The sequence below is a fragment of the Calonectris borealis genome, chromosome 2 (assembly GCF_964195595.1).
Source record: "Calonectris borealis chromosome 2, bCalBor7.hap1.2, whole genome shotgun sequence".
Lineage (NCBI taxonomy): Eukaryota > Metazoa > Chordata > Aves > Procellariiformes > Procellariidae > Calonectris > Calonectris borealis.
Genome location: NC_134313.1, coordinates 121,518,327 through 121,539,574, shown reverse-complemented (window position 1 = coordinate 121,539,574; position 21,248 = coordinate 121,518,327). Strand labels below are relative to the sequence as shown.

Genomic DNA, 21,248 nt, shown 5'->3' with positions numbered 1-21,248 from the left:
AAGCTTTAAATTCCCATTAGTTTGTATGTCACAGAGCGCTCTGCTGTATGAGTGAAACCAACACTTCAGCAGAAAAGCAAAAGAGAGAGTTTAATGGGGGAAGAAGACAAAGTATCCTAAATCACTCCAGTAGGTGCAGGATCTGGAGAGAACAGATGGAGATAGGTCAAAAGGTGGTGGAGCAGGAATTGGGAACCAATGATGAGAAGAGACAAGAGCAGAGGTCACACCATCATCTCTCAGCAGCGGTCTTGGAACAGGAAATGATCACAGTGAGAGTAAGGCGTTGGCAGAGCCTCTCCTGGAATTGGCTTCTCTGTCCATGCTCTCTGCACAGCCTTAACCAGCACCTTTTCTCCCAGCAGCTCCAACCCTAGCATCATGATCCTTATCGGTCCCTTCCAACTTGAGATATTCTATGATTCTATGATCATCTATGCCTATCCATTGCCTTCTGGTTTTACATGCCATAGGGTGGCTGGATAACATTCACCCTTTCAGGATGTACTCCATGACTCTCTCAAGTTTGAGAATGAATGCAATAATGTATCTGCAATACCCAAGTCTCTGAAAGAAACTATTCAGCACCAATTATTTAAGAAAAAAAAAAAACAAACCAAAGCCAAACCCCCAAAAGATTGTGTTGAGCTTTCCCAAATTAGTTTCCACTTAAGTGGCTTTGTTTTATTACTCCTCCTCCAGCAGAAAAAGCCATCTCTTAGAAATGAAATTAAAAATTATTTTTAAAAAAATTTTAAAAACGTTTGGTATACTGGAAAGAAAATATCCTTCCTGCTGCTGAGCTTGTCAGAATGTCGCTTCAACATCTTACAGAATTATTTCTTCTCTGAGTCTAGCAAAATGATAAAAAGATACAGCTTTCTTACAGGCAAAATCTGTGATATTTACCTGAGGCATGTTGGACTCCAAAGTGAGCAAAAATACTGAGACACAGTCCCCGTTTGTCACCTCTGACAGGCAGGACAAGGTAAAGTGTCATTTCTTGACTCCAGAGACTGAAGACAGAGAATCTTTTTATTATTGATTGAAATAAACATAAGTAAAATTCCATAGTGCCTCACTGCTGATATACTTTGCAGACAGCCTGCTAGCTCTAGGTAAAGATATGACACATGTATTTCTTAACAGAAATGTCTATTTTCATGTGAATGTAGATGTCAGTCAAGAATAAATTCTTCAGGATACATTCAAACAAGGCTCAACTGACTGTATAATAAAATACAATACGACACTGATGATCTCAATTTATGTGGTCATGCAGAATGACCTATAGATATGCCTAGATATCTATATAGATATCTATGCTATAGATATGCCTACATATCTATAGCAACAATTTAATGAATGTAGAAATTGTACAGTACAATATACCTGGAGAATACATTAGTATTTTACTTTAAAAATTAGTATGTTACTGAAGTCTCTATGAACTTCAGTCTGTAAAAGATCTGCCTGTGCTAGGTTTGAATATTGATTGGTTATTTTTTTTTTCTAAGATTCTAAGATTATATACCCAAATACCCCAGCAGTATTAATACATAACCATGATTTATATCAGGCATTGAGTAATAAATCCAACAAATAAGTTCATCCTCTTGTTACTTTAATGTTTCACTACAAAGCAAAGGGATTAGAGTACCACCTTAGTCTATCCTACTTTAGAAGCTTCCTTGTCCAATTCACTTCATATGCAGTATAAAATAATTAAATCTCAGACTTTTGATAAAGGACACAATCCTCAAAACAGTGGAGAGGAAAATCCAGGAACACATTCAGACCCAAGCACACTTGTGTGAAATGATCTGTCTGGAAGAAGGAGATGGAATGGGCTACATGGATAGCAATAATTTCCATGAAGACCAGACAAACAAGAAACAAAGCAGCTAGAATGTAGAAGAATGAATGCCTCTTACTCTTGCAGTCCCCCTCGCTGCTGCTTTCACTCAAAGCTCTCCAATATGTTAGTCTGAAGCAAGCTCCACCTCTAGCATGACTAAAACCTTAGTAACTACCCAAAGGAAAAGTATGATCTCCAGTAAGCTTACTGCCTTCACAGGAAAAAAATGTTAGTTGGGAACAGGTTTTTTTTTGCTTATATTGCCCATATGTACATTTATACCGCAAATTTGCACAAGATGATGAAGAAATTTTTGCCTCAGCAGAACTCAGCGTGCACACACAACTTGGTCATCTCTTTAAAAGGCAACTCGACACTAAAGCATGCACTGCTAAGGAACTTTGACAAAGAAAAGTTAACAGAATGATAAAAAGGCATCTTTCTTACTTAGATTGACAACTGCCATTGAAAAGATGTCCCACAAATCAGCTGAGTTTCTCTAGGGAATCCTGGTAATTGCAGCTATCATGACGTCCTAAAACACACTGCTTTATCCTAACGTATGTCATCTACTATGAGAGGGCTTCTAGAGTAGTTCTTGAGAACTGATAAGCTTTGACAACTAAGTCTTTGAATTTGCATTATAAAGGGAAGAAGAAAAAAAATTAGGAGGTAAGAGCTTGGCAAAACCAGTATCATTGCAAGTCTTTTGAGTGCCAACCCAGGAGTGCCAGATGATTCAATTTTGAACTACAGTATAAATATGGTAATTTACTATACATATCACTGCATTTAACATCCCTAGTTGAGCAAGAAGCCCATAGAGATCAGACTGCTCTATCACAGCTGCAGTGACAAGAGGTGAAGTAACTGAGGAACTCAAAATCTATGACACTTTCAATCTCCTCACTTAGAAGAGACAACACAAATGCCAGCACTGTTCAACTGAACTGGACAATTAAAAAAGCCTCATTGACTAGTAAGTAGTGGTAGCTGTCAATAGACGGAGAAAACAGGAGAAAACAGGAGAACAGAAAAAAAGAAAAAGGAGGAGTTAACTAGGCTACAGTAAGCTCTTCAGGTTTTAGCTTCCCTCCAGATAAGATGCATGAAGATTTTCTTCTCATCAGATGCTATGGAAAAAAAGGCAACTCCAGAGTGCTTAAGAGAGGCTAGCTACCCATAGCATAAATACTTCGACAAAGAAAATATTTCTCAGTGGTTCACCTCAACCTTACAGCCTTGAGAGGATCGAATGATCTGGGATCTCAAGAGAGGCTGAGGATAGAGGGGGACAAACAACTACCCTCTTTTCTTATAGTCACTAGAAATCTCATCTAAGAGTAAAGTGTACAAACCATATGGCACTGATGATAGTGACCTCTGACCCCACTGCTACAAAAAGCCGTAGTGAGTCTGCACTGATGACAAGCGTATTCTTGAGAATCAGAAATTTTTCTGCATCTTACTGAGCAGAAAAAAAGCTCTTGCCTTCCTCAAGCGTACTATATTGCCCAAGAAGAAACTGACTTTTCAAGGGGGGGGGGGGGGGGTGGAAAAAAGCCCACTGACATTTCTTCTGGTGATTTTTCTTTGCTCAGTGTCTGAATGTAGTTCAGACAGACTTGTTTCTCTGGGATATGCTGCTCACTGTGGCACACAAAACAGGCGTAACTGTCCAACTGGCCCCTACAAGTGGAGCAGCTCTGTAAGTCTGGTGTAGGAGTCAAGGGAATGGTAAACGCTGAAGCAAAGTTATCCAAGTGGATAGCAGAGAAACAGGAGGAAAACTTCAGGACAAGTTGAAATAGATAAAAAGAGCTGTGATCTAGTAGCAAACAGGTGACTCGCCTAGTGGATGAGGGAAAGGCTGTGGATGTGGTCTACCTGGACTTCAGCAAAGCCTTTGACACTGTCTCCCACAGCATTCTCCTAGAGAAGCTGGCGGCTCACGGCTTAGACAGGCGTACTCTTTGCTGAGTAAAAAACTGGCTGGACGGCCGAGCGCAGAGACTGGTGGTGAACGGAGTTAAATCCAGTTGGCGGCCGGTCACGAGCGGTGTTCCCCAGGGCTCCGTTTTGGGGCCAGTCTTGTTCAATATCTTTATCAACGATCTGGATGAGGGGATTGAGTGCTCCCTCAGTAAGTTTGCAGATGACACCAAGTTGGGCGGGAGCGTTGATCTGCTCGAGGGTAGGAAGGCTCTGCAGAGGGACCTGGACAGGCTGGATCGATGGGCTGAGGCCAACTGTATGAGGTTCAACAAGGCCAAGTGCCGGGTCCTGCACTTGGGTCACAACAACCCCATGCAATGCTACAGGCTTGGGGAAGAGTGGCTGGAAAGCTGCCGGCTAGAAAAGGACCTGGGGGTGCTGGTTGAGAGGCGACTGAACATGAGCCAGCAGTGTGCCCTGGTGGCCAAGAAGGCCAAGAGCCTCCTGGCCTGTATCAGAAATAGGGTGGCCAGCAGGAGTACAGAAGTGATCGTGCCCCTGTACTCGGCACTGGTGGGGCCGCACCTCGAATACTGTGCTCAGTTTTGGGCCCCTCACTACAAGAAGGATGTTGAGGTGCTGGAGCGTGTCCAGAGTAGGGCCAGGAAGCTGGGGAAGGGTCTGGAGAACCAGTCTTACGCGGAGCGGCTGAGGGAACTGGGACTGTTTAGTGTGGAGAAGAGGAGGCTGAGGGGAGACCTTGTTGCCCTCTCCAACTACCTGGAAGGAGGTTGTAGTGAGGTGGGCGTTGGTCTCTTCTCCCAAGTGACTAGCGATGGGCCGAGAGGAAATGGCCTCAAGTTGCGCCAAGGGAGGTTTAGATTGGATATTGGGAAAAAATTCTTTGCTGAAAGAGTGGTCAGGCCTTGGAACAGGCTGCCCAGGGAAGTGGTTGAGTCACCATCCCTGGAAGTGTTTAAAAGATGTGTAGGTGTGGCGCTTAGGGACATGGTTTAGTGGGCATGGTGGTGTTGGGTTGACTGTTGGACTTGATGATCTTAGAGGTCTTTTCCAACCTTAATGATTCTATGATTCTAAATAACAACTGCCCGGTCTAATGATTAACAAGACCGGAAATCACAAGATACAAAACATCCTTTATGGCAAAAGTAGTGGTAGGAGAAAGGATTGAGCAGACTTGTTTAAATAATAAGTAAAGGAAATCAGAACTCTATTCTCCAGTATTTTACCATATATACAGTCATGATGTAACCATAAAATTCACAGTCAAATGGGCAAAGTCTCAAAAAGAGCCTTTCTGAAAAAGCAGCCTACCAGCCAGACTCACAAGCAGGCTTAAGCTATAAATGCTCTGCATAAAGGTTACACATATATTTTACGTTTTGAGCCTGACAATCCTCTACTCATGAAAGTTCTAAGACTAAGTTTTTACAAAGAATTTCGAGGTGCCACAGAACAAAGGCTTCTGTAACATGTATTTTACTAAGTAAGTTTACTGTTCTAACTGTCAACATGTTTTCCCAGTATTTGAGCAGTTTATTCTCCAGGCAAGACTCTGCCACAAATATACGCTGAGGTAAATGTTTAATACATACATATATTTTTTAAAATTATCAATTTATTCTGCTGTTTATCTCTTCAGCCACACTTCAGATAGAATTTTAATTCCTCTCTTTTATTACTTCAATGGTAGATGTGTCTAAGTGCATACTGCTACAGCAGCAACATTACCATTTTCCATCTGGGAAGCCAACAATAAACTCATTAGTGAGCCTGAGCTCTACTCAGGAAATGAGCATCCAGTTACCACACTTCATTTAAAAACAAGTCAACTTACTGTTCAATTCCAAAATACTACCTGTATTGGTGGGTAAGGCTTTTGTTTTGCCAACAGGAGATATGGTTAAACTCACAGCCCTGCTAAGCATTTTCTACCTCACAAATCTTTTTGTTCCAACCCTTTTGCTGGCATGTCATAGCTCTTTTTGTCTTATTATCATCCTATATTAACTTACAAATTCAGGGCAAAGACTAGCCCTGACAATTTTATAGCAAGTAACACGATAATTTCAAACATGTCTTCTAAGCAAGTCTGTGATAAAAAGAATAAAACTTTTCATGTAAAACATCATACAAAAAAGAAATTTCAAGTTTGCAATAATTTAATTGATTCTTTGAAAGATTAAACTTTTCAAACATAACTCATGATCACCAGCATAAGAAAATGTATGTTCCAGAAAATGATGAATCGCAAGGACTTTTCATAAGCACTGGACTGTAATACATGCACTTTTCAATTTCAGAAAATTTGTAAATACATTTTAATGTAATCTGAAATATAAATACATATACATACAGAAAACATGCTCAAAAACATTTCAGTTTCAATTCATAATGCTTTTCAAAACATTTCTTTGTCATGAAAGGAAATTCCTTACCGAAACAGCAGTTATCTTCAAAGAATCTAGTGTAGAATGTGTGAAAAGGTACCACAAGACAGGTCCAATTTCTCCTGTAATAAATCCTTGTGCATGGCAAGACAGAGTAGTGCAAACATTTTCAATGATCTTTGCTGCCAAGTGGTTCACTACCCGGTCTTCCTATAGGAAGGAGAGGAAAGGGAAACTCATATGCAAATGTTTCTAATGTTTCTGATTTCTTTTTAAATTACAGCCTGTGTCCATGTTTTATGCACATAGGCATTGAATTAAATTCTTAGTGTAGTTTCTTAATTTTATTTGATACTTGCCAGAATCATTTCATAGGAAGCCTCAACTTGTGACAAAGTTATGTTTACATATCTTACTTCCCCCCACTTTCTCTTCTACTGCAAAGACAATTTAATACACGTACAATTCAATACAAAATCTTTCGGCTCCAAATGATCACCCCAAATTAAATGTAGTCACTAAAAAATAACAAGGTTTTGTTATATTAGAGGTGTTCCATGATCAGTGCTTTATGAATGAATGTCTGTGTATCAAAACTCATTACTACAACAGGCTCTGAATAGCAAGATTATGAGATATACAGTTACATTAGGAAAAATAAAATTAATTACATTAAATCCTCCTTATTCAGAACCAACAACCCCCTGGGCTAAAGAAAAAGCCTTCTTGCAAGTCAAGTTATTCCATAACTCCCTTCTCTTCCTCTTCTGAAACAGACAAACCTGACCAATGTTTAAGATAAACCATTGGGTCCCATTTACTACATCAATTCCTAAATTTCTGTAAGGGATTCTGAATCCTTAATATTTCTAATACTAATCAAATAATTTTATCTCTAAAATCATTTGTGGAAAGCCACTGTACATGTAGCTTTAATATCTACATAATACTAGTCATACTACAATGTCTCCATGGAATAAAAACCACCATGTCAGAATAATCATGAGCCATCAGACCATCATGAACATCACATGGTAGCAATTCTTTCTCAAGAAAATTGTTACTGACTCCAACGGAAGCTTAACTTAATACAGATCACTTAAAAGCAGTGTCTCTACTTTCTCTCTTTCCCCCTCTTATATCCTTTCTTTAGTATCCCCCCCCCTTTTTTTTTTTCCACTCTGCTTTCACTTAAAAGCAGGGTCTTTACCTTAACAGGACTTGAAGATTCATTGCTTGTGGTTTTTTGACTGTGCATTGCCTCACCTTATCTCAATCTTTAACTACGAATAAGTGAAGTCTTTCAACAATGTCTTAAATGGCATTCCTGAGTTCAGCACGAGTGAATTTTAATATAAGAAGGACAACCAATTTAATTTGTCAAGTTTACCTCATAGCCTGGCTTCACAAATAATTCATCATAATATCTAATTGATTTCTTTCTTAAACTAATCTCCACATTATTGTACTAACCTTTGGATTTCTGACATTTATCTTCACAATTGGAACCACCAACAACTGTGAGCAATAATAATGAAATCTTTCAGAAAGCAGTACAAAAGCCTTGCAGAAGGGGAGAACTTACACTTCATTAAAAATATATTCAATATCCACTCTTCCTTCTACTGACTTAGGTATTCTAAAATATACACACTGATGTAGAAATATTTGGAAAGTCTAGTATAATGCTGTTAAAAAAAAAAAAAGCTGTATTCATCATTTTCATGCTAATCCTTCCTGTTCTCCCAACTACTGCAGCTCTACTCAAAATACTTAAAAGAAATACCAAAACCAGTTCCCATCTAAACCAGTTACACTCTTTTACAAAACGCTACTGATTTCTGTGGTCTTCATGCTGATTTACAGCCATGAAACCAAAGAGGATTTAGGCTTCTCTGTTTTTACAGTTTTTATTACTGCACTACTGAAGATCTAAATACACAAATACACATACATGTTTACCAAAATTAAGTTTCTCAAAACTTTTTATAAATAATGTTAATTTTTAATCTTTTTCTGTGAATTATACTTCTGAATTTCAGTCTTTTTTTTTTTTTGGTACAGTTAAAGTAAAAATACATGGATTTATCAAACTGACTATATGCATTTAAAATCGAATCCATAATTGAGACATTAATAGACAAGTTAAATCTCATATATATTAAGTGATTACTAGGAATGCCAATTGGGACTCCACTGCTACTTTAAGCAGGCAGAAACACTTAATAAATGCATTATAATCCCATTAATAAATCATAATCAAAGCATCATACAACAGATAATAGTTATTATGAATGTTAACAAATTTCCAGATGCAATTACAGCTTTTCCTCGCAAAATTTGGTCCTGAAGATGTGCTTTATTTCCTTTCAGCCATTGCTGAGATGAGTTACACCTGTGCCAGATAATCCTGCTACTTTGACTAGAAAAAGGTCATATATCGTCACAGTGCTCTAAAAACTCAATGAGGCTGTCAGAGTAATTCCATTTGCTGCCACCTGAGATCGTCCATCTCAGCTCCTCTGGGATCTATTCCTGCGCAGTGTCTAAGCAACAAGACTTGTACTATTTTCTGCTTAATTAGCTCTCTGGAAATGAAGCCTGACCTAAACTAATATTTTGGCCTCTTAACTAAACGAATCATCCTGTCATGTTACTAGGTCATAAGCTATGTTAGTGAACAGAAATGAATCTTCAAGATATGAGTAGTTCCATGTAACAGTTAACCTCTGTCCATATCATGAACTGCATCAAATCTAAATCTATGAATAGAACTGTATCAAAAAGAAGCACATATTCTGCTTTCACTGGGTTCAAATTTCAACTAGTTTTATAAAATGCACTTAAAGATAAAGCTCCTAATTTTCAATCATATTGAACACTTCCAGATGTATCTGTTTCCAGTTAAAGTCATGGGTGTTTAGTGAAAATGAGCCCTGAGAGGGCAAATACCAAAAAGGGTAAATAGATGTAAACTACTAGAAGAGAACTTCTTTTAAGCAAGTCTTTCTATTCTAATGGGGGGGGGAGGGGAGAAGGGGAATGCAAATCAAAGTCATCAAAGAATCTACCTTCATTTTTGGAAGTAACTGCATCTACTGGATATTTTTCTTGATTCTTAAAAACTTAACATTGCACTAGAAGTTTTAGAGGCACTGAAGATACAGTCACTACACTAACCAACATGCTACCTAAAAATAGCATAATTTCATTTAAAGGTTAAGATAAAATATTTTATGATCTTTTTATATTATACTGTGTATAGATACATACACGTGAGTAAAAGCATAATACTGATAAAAAAACACTGGAAAAGCTGAAAGATTCAGGAAGTAATACTGTATTCCATCATTATTCTAAATCAACTTCTATACACTTCTTCCTTTAATCTAAAAAGACAGAATAAAAAGAAACTACAAACATAACTTAATGAAGTAAAGCTGTATCATCCTAAGCATTCATGATTATAAGAATTAAATCTTAATTTGGCAACAATTTGCAATATAAAGCCTTTACAGAGAAGAAGGAACATGTAGAAATAAAAATTTTAAATACCTTTTGTGGAAAAAATTTTTAAAATTCTGTCAGTAAACTAAAGAACTGAGATCTAAAGAAGAAATTAAAGTGATAATGTATATGATTCAGACCATTACTTGTACACTATAGGCAATTGTGTCAGTAAACTAAAAAACTGATGTCTAAATAAGAAATTGAAGTGATAATGTGTATGATTCAGACTGTTACTTTTATACTACAGGCAATTCTGACAGTAAACTAGAAAACTGATACCTCAAGAAGAAATAAAAGTGAGAATAGATATGATTCAGACTATCACTTTTGTACTATAGGCTGTCCTATACTTTCTGAGAAAATAGTTATGACTTTATTCTCCTTCAAATCCTCCTTTCTCCTCCAAAATCACTGTAAAGGAACTGCTCTGGCTAAGAATATACATTATAAAGCATACTGCCTTATATTATAGATTGGCAATTCTTTTTTAAAGTTATCTTTTATTATTAAAATTCCTCATCAGTTCAGAGCCAAACCCCTCAGATTTATATCTTGCTCCCTTATAAAGGAAGAATTCCATATGAAAGAGGGACATGTGTACTATATAGCTTACTGGCAAGCTCTAATTTATTAAAAATCTTGCTTACACAGTACCTTGAAAAATGCACATCCGAGAGACAGAAAATTATCCTGTGTAACCTCATTCACTATTTCTGATTCAAATACATTCTCCAGGTGCCATGCTTTAAAATGAGAGGATTATGCACATTCTAAAAGTCACATACAGCTAATTAGCTATAATTGTATATATTAATTTATCTATGCAAGTGTATTGCCTATATACAATTTTTTCCAGGTTCTATGAATTTATTACTAAAATTGTATATAATTGTGTACCTTACATTTACATGCCATTTGTAAGTAGAAATTGACAGATACCGAGCTTCTGAAAGCTTTTTCAATGGTTCCTCTCTGCTTTCACACAGGAAGACTTAAAAGGAGGCTTGCACACAGTTTCTGACTCCGCTGTTTAGTTTCAGTGAAGGACCTCGTCAAAGCAACATAATCCAGACCAAGTCAGACAAAAAAAAACTATAAGAGACATCAAAAAGTAGTTTGGATATGGGAAAGATTATTAGTTCTAAGAAGATTATTTGAAAAAAAAGTTTTAAAAAGAGGATCTGAAGGAAGGGATGGGAAAACGTAAGCGAGAAAACAGAGGAAGCAGAAAGGTGAGGGGATTGACTGGAACATAAGTGTGAAGAGGGGCAAATGTAAAGCAGAAACTAAAGCTGAGATTTCACTTAGTTAAGGTTAGGTCGAACCTTAAATGCGATAACAAAAAGCAGAAAAATATATGCAGAGTCAATAAGGAGATTCAAATAAGAGACGAGATGATACATTTGGGGTGAAGGAGACAAGGGTAACTTTAGCAAAGGCGTTTTTAATAAACTAAGTAAAATGGTTGAAAGGAAAAGGGTAGCCACATCAGCATGAGGTACTTAATATTAAATAAGAATATCCTTTCCGAAACAGAAATATCTTTCATAACTGCGTAACACAGGAACTATAAGAACTAAGCACTTTAGCTGTAGAAATCAGGACCCTGCTATCTTACAGACTGCACACAAATATTTAAAAGTTGAATTTAGACAATCAATACAGATGCCTAGAACACGAATTGTGTGCCACTGTTAGAAACAGATTAGTAAATAAATATTGGAATATTTATTGGAATATTTACTACATGGATTCTCGCAGACTGCAACATTATATCAAGACTAAACATGTCAAATTGGGCTTATCTTTTATTTGTTTATCAGTGTATCAATTTCCTTATTTTGACACATCATGGAACACGCCAGTTCTTTGCCTGAGTTGAAAATCAACTTCCACCTCAAGTTAACAGCACTGAAGTGCAGGAAATTTGAACTTGTCGTCCTCTACAGATAAAAGAATTTCCAAATCTTCTACTCCATCGTTCTAAAACTCCTTTCACCTATATAGACATTTTTTGCTGCTGTTAGATTTTCAGGCATAGAAGGTATGTGGAAACAACACTACCTGCCTTTTCTGAACATTTTGTTCCTTCACAGGCAAATAAAAAGGACACATGCACATTTCAAATTCCTTCCTGCCTTACTGTTCTGTTTCAGCCGGCGAGTCTGCGCTGATTATGATGAATCTTATAAAACTCCAGAGATCCAAGTACACTTCAGAGTAGTTCATAATGAAACTGAAGGACAGTCAATCTACCTTACAAAACTCAAAGCTATATAAATTATACTACTGAATAACATAAATGGTTTTATTTTCTTGAATTCTTATTAAATGCATCAAACAAAGCTTCTTAATTGGCAATAAAGACTATAAGTAAGTACTTATAATGCATATACTTAACACACTGTGGTAATTCAGAATTTATTACAAAAAGTTAGTTTGCCATTTTCATAAACACTGAGACCGTATACAAATATTAACTCCAGAAAACATACTGCACTAAAATTAAATAAGCTTAGAACAATTAAAATAAATTTAGTATTTAATTAAATGTAATTATAATTTCTTAATTACTAGTGTAAGAATACAAAGCTTACTTACATGTAATAAATTGGTAGATCAGGGAAATCTATTGAATAAATAGCAGATTACAGGCTACAATGTAAAATAAAGAAATAGAACAGCTACGATCTTAAGCTGCAGTCAAAGAACGTTAAGCACAGTGAAGGCAAATTTAGACGATATTTTCAGGATTTTCACATCCAGTTCTTTACTACTGCAAGCAATAAAATTTACACAGAACCTCATTAGAGCCAGTGTATTACATTAGCAGAAAAGAACACTGATTTGAAAACCGGAGAAGTTTGAAAAGCAACAAGAAGGGTTTCTATTGGTACATCAGTAACAAAAATAAGACTAAGGAAAACTGAGTTCACTGCTGAACGAGGCGGAATCAAAGGACATAGAAAAAGCTCAGGAGGTCAGTGCCTTCTCTGCCTTAATCTTTACTGCTCTCAGGCCTTCTACACCCATGTGCCAAATAGCAAAATCTGGGGGAGTGAAGTATACCTACAGGACAGGAAGACGGAGGTAGGGGATGCTTGAGCAAACTGAATACGCCAAGTCTATTGAACCAGAAAGGATGCAACCAAATGTGCTGAGGAAGCCAGTTGGCATTGTTTGAGGGAGCACACATCTTCAAAAGTTTTAATGATCAGGAGATAACCCTGTTGACTGGGGGCGGGGGGGGGGGGCGGGGCAAAGGGCACGCACACCTTCCAAAGGGCAAGAAGAGGAATCCCTAACTCTGTCCCTGGAAAAATTACAAAGCAAATTCTCTTGGAAGTTATTTGCAGGTACATGAAGGGCAAGAAGACTGGTAACAGAACAGATTCATCAAGAGCGAAACCCACCTGACCAATGTGACAAGCTTCAATCATGAGATGACTGGCTCAGTAGACTAACAGAGAGCAGTGGGTTTAATTTACTTGAGCTTTAAACAAGGCTCTCCAGATGGTTTCCTGTATCTAACCAAATAGCAAAGACCTGGACTCAAAGGGTTGTCATCAGCAGTACAAAGTTCAGCTGTGGCAGCTGGGGCTATCAAGGGTTAATATTGGGGCCAATACTGTTAATTATGCTGTTTAACATAACATAACTTGGCAATAAATTAAGAAATTATTCTGAACATTAGGGATTTTTCTTCCAGTTATCATCTTGTAGCACTCTGCTGGACCCACTCTTGAATGTCAACATCTTTCTTGTACTGAGGAGCCCAAAACTGAACACACTACTAGAGATGTGGTCTCATTAGTGCTGAACAGAGGAGAAGAATCACTTCCCTGAACCCGCTGGCTACTTTCTTGCTAATACAGCCTGTGTTGCCGTAGCCTGTCTTTGCTGCTAAGGCACTGTCCTGGTTTCAGCTGGGATAGAGTTAAATTTCTTCCTAGTGCTGTGTTTTGGATTCAGTATGAGAAGAATGTTGATAACACACTGATGTTTTCAGTTGTTGCTAAGTACCCTCCTAATCAAGGACATTCAGCTTAAAAAACAAAATAAGCGTTGGGAGGGAGCACAGCCAGGACAGCTAGCCCAGCTGGCCAATGGGGTATTCCATACCATGTGACGTCATGCTCAGTATATGAATGATAGGCGTGTTCCAGGAAGTAGTGATCGCTACTTGGTTATCGGTCAGCGCAGGTGGTGAGCAATTGCATTGTGCATCGCTCATTTTGTATATTCTATCATTATCATCATTATTATTATCATTATTATTTTCCCTTTTCTGTTCTATTAAACTGTCTTTATCTCAACCCACAAGTTTTTCCTCACTCCTACCCTTCCAATTCTCTCCCCGTCCCACTGTGGGGGAGGGGGAGCAGCTGTGTGGTATTTGGCTGCCTGCCAGGTTATACCACCACAGGCACACTGCTGGCTCATGTTCAACTTTTCATTGGTACCCCAAAGATCCTTTCTGCAGAGCTGCTTCCTAGGGAGCCTGTACTGTTGCAGGGGGTTATTCCATCCCAGAAGCAAGCCCTTGCTCTCATTTTTGTTGATCTTCATGAGGTTCCCATCAGTCCATTTCTCCAGCCTGTCCTAGTCCTTCTGACTAGCAGCCCTGACATTCAGCATATTGATGCTGCCCTCCCCACCAATTTGGTGTTATCCAACCGGAGAATACACTCCAGTTGGTCACTCCGGTCATTACTGAAGGCATTAAACAGCATTGATCTCAGAGGGACGCTGCTAGTTTTTTCCTACCAGCTGGACTTTGCACCACTGATCACATGAGAGAATTTTCCTGCCCACCTTATCTTCCATTTGTCCAGCCCATATCTCACCAATTTGGTGATAAGAGGAGCGTGGGAGAGTGTGAAAAGGCCTTCCTAAAGTCAAGGCGTACAACATCCACTGCCCTCCCCTTGTCCACAGTGCCAGTCATGTCTACATCATAGAAAGGAATCAGGTTGGTTAGAGGGCTGGAGCATATGACAGGAAAGGCTGAGCGAGCTGTTCAGCCTTGAGAAAAGAACATTCAGGGAAGATCAAAGGATAAAGAGAAACTGGAGAACAGATGTTCTCAGAGGTGCATGGCCACAGGACAAGAGGCAATGTCCACAAGTTGTAACATGGGAAACTCCAATCTCAAAGGAGAAACTTTTCTAGTATGAGGGTGGTCCAGGCATTGCCCAGAGAGGTTGTGGGATCACCATTCTTAGAGACGTTCCAGAGTCAAATAGATAAGTCCCTGAGCAATCTGATCTATTTAAACCTGCATAGGATTAGATGACCTCCAGAGGTCCATTCCATTTCTACAGTTTTACAGCTTCAAACATGTTTTTAAAAGACATAAGACGTGGTTATATTTTAAATCAGTTTGATGATACCGCACAGATGTTTTCATAAAAATTCATTAAGTACATTTTTTTTGTGTAACTTTTGCTGCTAACGATTGTGAGATCTACTTTTTCACTAAATAATGTGATAGGCTGAAGAGACTGATATACTATCATCCTGGATGCATCTACTTCAGTAGTCCTACTCTTACATATTTTGAAATAAATATGCAAAAAGGACACCATAAATTTAATTGAATAGTTTAAAATCTTTCTCTATCTGTTTTTCCATCTTTGTTCATTCCTCCTTCACTCCTGCATCTAAAACATCTGGCATAAAAACTTGTTTTATACCTGATTATTCCTTCCTTAAAAAAGAAAAAAATCTCTTGCAAAGAGATGTCTAACAATAATACAATTTTAACTACCTAGCTTTAGATGCTGCAACACCATTTTTCAAGAAAGATGGCTGGCTGGTAAAATTATGGAGGATAAGAAGAGAATTGCTACAAGAGGGGAGGAAAAAAGGAGCAAAAGAAATTGTAAAAGTTAATAATAGTGAGTGTTAAGTTTCTCTCTCCATTTCCATATGTTGTGAAGTACTTTACATATCTATGGATATTTTTGATTCTTTAAATGGTGCTGTTGAGGCTGCTACCACTGAGACAGAGCAATTTGCATTAGTACTTTTGCACTGTACTCACACAAACAAGCACAAATACTTAAACTCCATTACAAACCTCGAGCATCTTCACAAACAGAAACTGTAGAAATGCACAGCTGTGCTTGGTTAGCCTACACATAACTTTAAATTTACACTTAATTAAATTAAATTCAAACTATTGCACGGGAAATGTATTTGTTTTGTGTTATTTTTTCACGAAAAATATATCAAGATAAATTATTAAGAAAATTTTTACATGTTTCAGGACTAAGAAGTTATTTTATTCTATAGGCATAAATTAGTGTCTTATGGATGTCTTGATTTAGTTTCTCTACACTGAATATTCAAAAACAGCAAGTCTTCCATTACTAAATTTATAATTAAATAGCTTCTCACTAATGTGCCTTAAAATGACATCTCACACTAATTATGAGCTGGAAATAGTCCACCACACACACACAGTTGTGTGTTCTTGATCACCTGAAGGTTTGAAGATGTTAAAATGCATCTAGACTCTTCCTCTATTAATCACAATCTGCAGGCAATAAAGATCTCAAAAAAAGAAGAAAAAAGGTATTTCTCTTGCTTTCTCCCTTCCAGCAACCTCCGACATGTTTTCTGCCTTGAGCTTTGCCTTGGGCAAAAGTAAAGTCAAGTGGTCTCATATAAACAGTAAATGCCAACCCTCTACTCAATTCTTTTTCATTTTACAAATTGGAACTCTACGCATGTTTTTCTTCCCTTCTTCTAACACAGCTAAGCCATCACCAATAAAAATGACGAACACAGCATAGCACATGTATGAGAATGAAATAAATACTACTTTTTGGCCTCAAAAAAACAACCCAGTACAATAACAATGCAGTTTTCAAAAACTGTGTATCAGCCACTTCAAAATAGAAAGTAAATCTTGCTCAAAGATGTATGAAAGATGTACAAAAATGAGATTGCAAGAGGACAGTACAAACTGTCAGAACATTTCTCAAAAGAAAGCCATAGCATTAATAAATTCCACATTTATTAACAGTAATTTATATTTACCATCCCATTTCCAAAACCCAAGCAGCAACACATAAACATTGAATGTACAGAGAACACCACTGCATTTTTGCATTAATCTCCTGCCTAGGTCACGGTCTTATGATAATTTAAATTCAAGAGCAATACTTGGTTGACAAGGTACTGCAGTGCTGCAGGCTACAATCCTCATACAATGCCTAAAGGGTTATTACAGTGGAGAAATTCTATTGAGGACAATGAAAGAGCCTTACCCCTTCCCGAAGACACCTCATTAGCACAGTGTAAACAGCCAAGGGAACAACGCAGCATTCTCTGGGGTGCTCCCTTTTTTCCTCCTGAAATGAAACCAACGGCACAAATGATTAAATCAAAAAATCACAATAATCTCACTCACATAAAAAAATGGGTAACAGATTCTTAATAAGGTTCATATTATACATATTTCAAATTAACATATTGTAGAAAATATATTAAATTCCAGAGCAGTGTTACTATTTAATGTTATTTCATGTGCAGCATAGAAATTGATATTAGCTTATTTAAAGTCTCCAAAATCCATAACAGAATTTGTCCTAATATTTCTGAGTTTTACTGACGATTCCTAATTCACACACACAAAAAATATTCTTGCGTTCCTCTTAATAATTTTGATTACTACAGAAAGAGACAACTGATTAATAAAGTAGTAATGCTTCTCTTTAAATGTGATTTAATTATACCAAACAAACAAAATTACTTTTGTCTGGCAACTAAAAAAAAAGGTAAACTTAATTTGGAAAAGAAAATATTCAAAGTCATACGGGGAGATATAAAGTATTTAATAAAACTTACTGTATGGATAGCCTTCAGTACATATCAACACTGTTCCAAGATCTTTATGTGTATTTCCTTGAAATCACCCTGTTAGAGAGGCTAATTCACTGCTAGTTGAATCAGGGGTTTGACCCTTCCATTAGAAGTTAACGAACTCCACTTCCCCCTCCCCCAGTAGCCTATTGTGAAACTTCAAGTTTAAAAGAGGACACTTGGATATCATTAAGATTTAACTAAAACAATCTCCATATTTAGGCTAGTAACACAGAGATATTAGCAAGTGAAAAAAATAGCCTCTTTCGGGAAGGAAAATGAGAAATAATAGGCATTGGATGGTATGAAGATGAGATACCATTAAATCAATGTGTAGCTTGTCTTAACAAGTGGACAAAAGGATGACAAGCAACAATTCCTTCAGAAATTATCCTCAAGAAATTATATTTCTTGAACTCTATTGATTATATTAGTAAATTATTTTTAGCATTCTAATTAACTGTTTCTAATAAAAAGCATAGGATGGGTAAGGTGGGAGTTAACGATGCAGAAACAAATTATAATTTCTGAATTTCCTGATTTCTGAGTGGCCTACACTAATTCAACATACATGATGTGATAATATCAAGCATTTAATTAAAGAATGGCACATTAGCAGCAAAGACTTTTACTAAATTGCCTACTAAAATTAATTTTCCTTCTTTATTGAAAATAAATCAAAACTTTATTTGCAACATATATCAATAGGGAAAATTAGTTTGTTAAAGCTCTCATTTTTTTAAGCTTTATTTCCACTAACTTTGTAGTAGGAAGTATGGAAAAATTTTCCTTGGAAGTAATTTACAGACAATAATAATAAAAGTGGTTTGACATCCAACAGAGACATCAGATCTACTACATTCCACCTCCTTCACCTTATCTGAGTAACAACATGTTGACGTTTAATCACAGTTTGCCTTCCAAGGCTTAGTGTATAAGTTTAAGAAAATGCAGCCCAAGTTTCAAAGAAGGATGGTAGGTTACTTTTTAACAGTTAAAAGTGGAATCTTCTCCACCTGGAAAAGGGAGGACAAGACTACAAGTCAAGACAGAGTTAAAATGACAGTTTATGCTGGAACTGGCATGGGTCTGTTTCTCATTTTATTCATCTAATTCAATCAGAAACTGTCAAGTTTTTCTATAATCATACATAATAAATGTACTGTAAAATAAAAAGCCTTAAGAAATGGTGCAGTCCTGAAACATTAATAGTTCTTCCATTCTTCAGACTGATTAATGACTTTCTGCAAGGTTTAGTCTCTATTTAGAAATAAAAAAAAGGGAAGAGGTGTATGAAACTTAGCACCATCCTTAATTACCTAAACAAACCTACACAATTTGACATTTAAATATATCACCAAACACTGGGGGATCTTCCTACTTTTTGCTCACAGTTCATGTTGATTTTGATTAAACTTTAGGTTCTGTATCCTAATAACACAAATAGCACAAAATGAATAGAAATATTACATAGAACTTGAAAGTTCTCCCTCAAGGCAATTCGCTTAAGCATAACAGAACATCCTCCCTGGGGTCTGCGCATGCTACTTGTGCATTGCCCTTGGCTTCTCTTTGGAAGAAAAATGCAGAGATGGAGCTTAAGATCTTACTTACGAGATCTCATATGCAAGTACACACATAATATCAGAGTTTAGGATTGTGGAAGACCATTATGATTATCTGGACTTTTCCCCAATATTTTCTAAGCCAGAAGTGCAACCAGTGATCCTGTATTTAACCTAATGAATCATGCTGCACCTAAATAGCTGAACTTGATTTGAAGTGTTTGATAATTGATGATTTACCAAATGTTCATCTGAAAAAGAAATAATCTTTATCATTATTTAATATTTATATTTTGGTTGGACCTAGAAACACTTAGCAAAAACCGAGAGGGAATAAATAAATAAATAAAATCAGCCATGTTCCCAAAAAATTACAGTTTAAATGATAAATATTTAACAGCTTGATAAAACAATCAAGTAGGCTGAACAGCAAAATGGAACAAAACATGGAAAAAAAGAAAAACAAAAATATTTTGTGTACAGTTCCTAATTAATCAGATGCAGTTATGATTTTTTTCTTAAATTAGTCAAGGCATAAAGCTTTGCTGTTTAAAGATATAAATTGCGAATAAACATTCTTTTTTGATCTTCTTATACTGCCATCGACTTGGTGTGTGACCTTGGCAAGATCATTCAATACTACTGTTCTGCAGTTTAATGAGCAACAAAATGCCTACAACACTACAGTATTCTGAGGCTAAGTAGGTACAGTATAGAGAAATGAAAAGCTTTATAGAGGCTTTTCTTAAAAAACTTAAAAAAAAAGTTAATGTCTCCAAGCATACAAATCACACTGATATTTTTGACGTTTTACCAAGACACAGTGCCTTGAGTTCATATGTGTAGGGTAGTTCCAAATATTTCTTCCTATTCTCTAATAATTTCTTAGTTATAACTTGTCCTGGTTTCGGCTGGGATAGAGCTAACTTTCTTTCTGGTGGCTCGGGGGTGCTGTGTTTTGGGTTTGGTATGAGAGGAGCGTTGATGGCCTATTGATGTTTTGGTTGTTGCTGGGTGGTGCTTGCACCAGGGACTTTTCGGCCTCCCATGCTCTGCCAGGTGCATGGGAAGCTGGGGGGCGGAGCATAGCCAGAGCAGTTAACCCAGCTGGCCAATGGGGTATTCCATACCATGTGACGTCATGCTCAGTATAAAAACTAGGGTGGGGCTCTTGTGGCTAGGGACAGGCTGGGTGTCGGTCAGCAGGTGGTGAGCAGTTGCATTGTGCATCGCCTGCTTTGTATATTCCATTATTGTTGTTGTTATCATTATTATTACTGTTCTACTTTGTTTTATTTCAATTATTAAACAGTTTTTATCTCAACCCATGAGTTTTCCTACTTGTGCCCTCCCAATTATCTCCCCCATCCTACCGGAGGGAGGGGGTGAGAGAGGGGCTGCGTGGTGTTCAGTTGCTGGCTAGGGTTAAACCATGACATAACTCAAAGCAATGCAACCCACTACTATAGATCTTCCTGAAACATGATAGAGTTGTCATTTAAATACAAGTTATCATGCTTCAAACATTGTGAAGACTCCAAAATTTGTCAGTTCACATTTTCAGAAGGAAAGAAAAAAAAATCTATTAGGGTTAGCGCATGCAAATCATTTTACTGTTATAGAGCCAGCGTAAACAGATTTGTTTCAATCACTAAAGTTTAATTTCAAAATAAAATCAAGCAGTGCAAAATACTCTTGCCCAATATAATTTTCAAGTTAGAGTTTTAAGTTTATTTTTTATTAGTGGTTAAAAATGACATCATTTGCAATGATGTCTGATGGTGCTAAGTACAAATTTTTTCCCCCAAGGAAAACTGAGAAAATATTAAAACGTATAAAAATAAACTGTGACTGTGGATATATTTTCCATAACATAATTTCTCAGTGTTAGAACAAGTTCTGTGACTCTGTGTGTTTGACATGTATTTTGGCAATTGTCTAACCAGAAAAGGACAATGCTTGCTAACCTACAAAAAACAAGGCAACCATTTCATCTTGTGGAACATGCAAAGGAGCTAGGGCATGAGGACAATAAAACATGGAAGTTCAGCACAAAGTCGTAACTACAGATCCATTTGGTATTTTCATTCCTTTATC

The 21,248-nt window shown here is 37.0% G+C and overlaps 1 protein-coding gene across 1 annotated transcript in view; it reads right to left on the bottom strand.

Moving 5' to 3' along the window:
- The window catches only part of ULK4 (unc-51 like kinase 4), a 253,157-nt gene that overhangs the window by 180,275 nt on the left and 51,634 nt on the right, over window positions 1–21,248 (bottom strand). The window contains exons 20-21 of the mRNA XM_075143193.1: window positions 16,992–17,075; window positions 6,253–6,414 (exon numbers count right to left, since the gene is read on the bottom strand). Of these exons, the coding sequence (XP_074999294.1) occupies window positions 6,253–6,414; window positions 16,992–17,075 (246 nt within the window). The remainder of the gene's footprint in view (window positions 1–6,252; window positions 6,415–16,991; window positions 17,076–21,248) is intronic.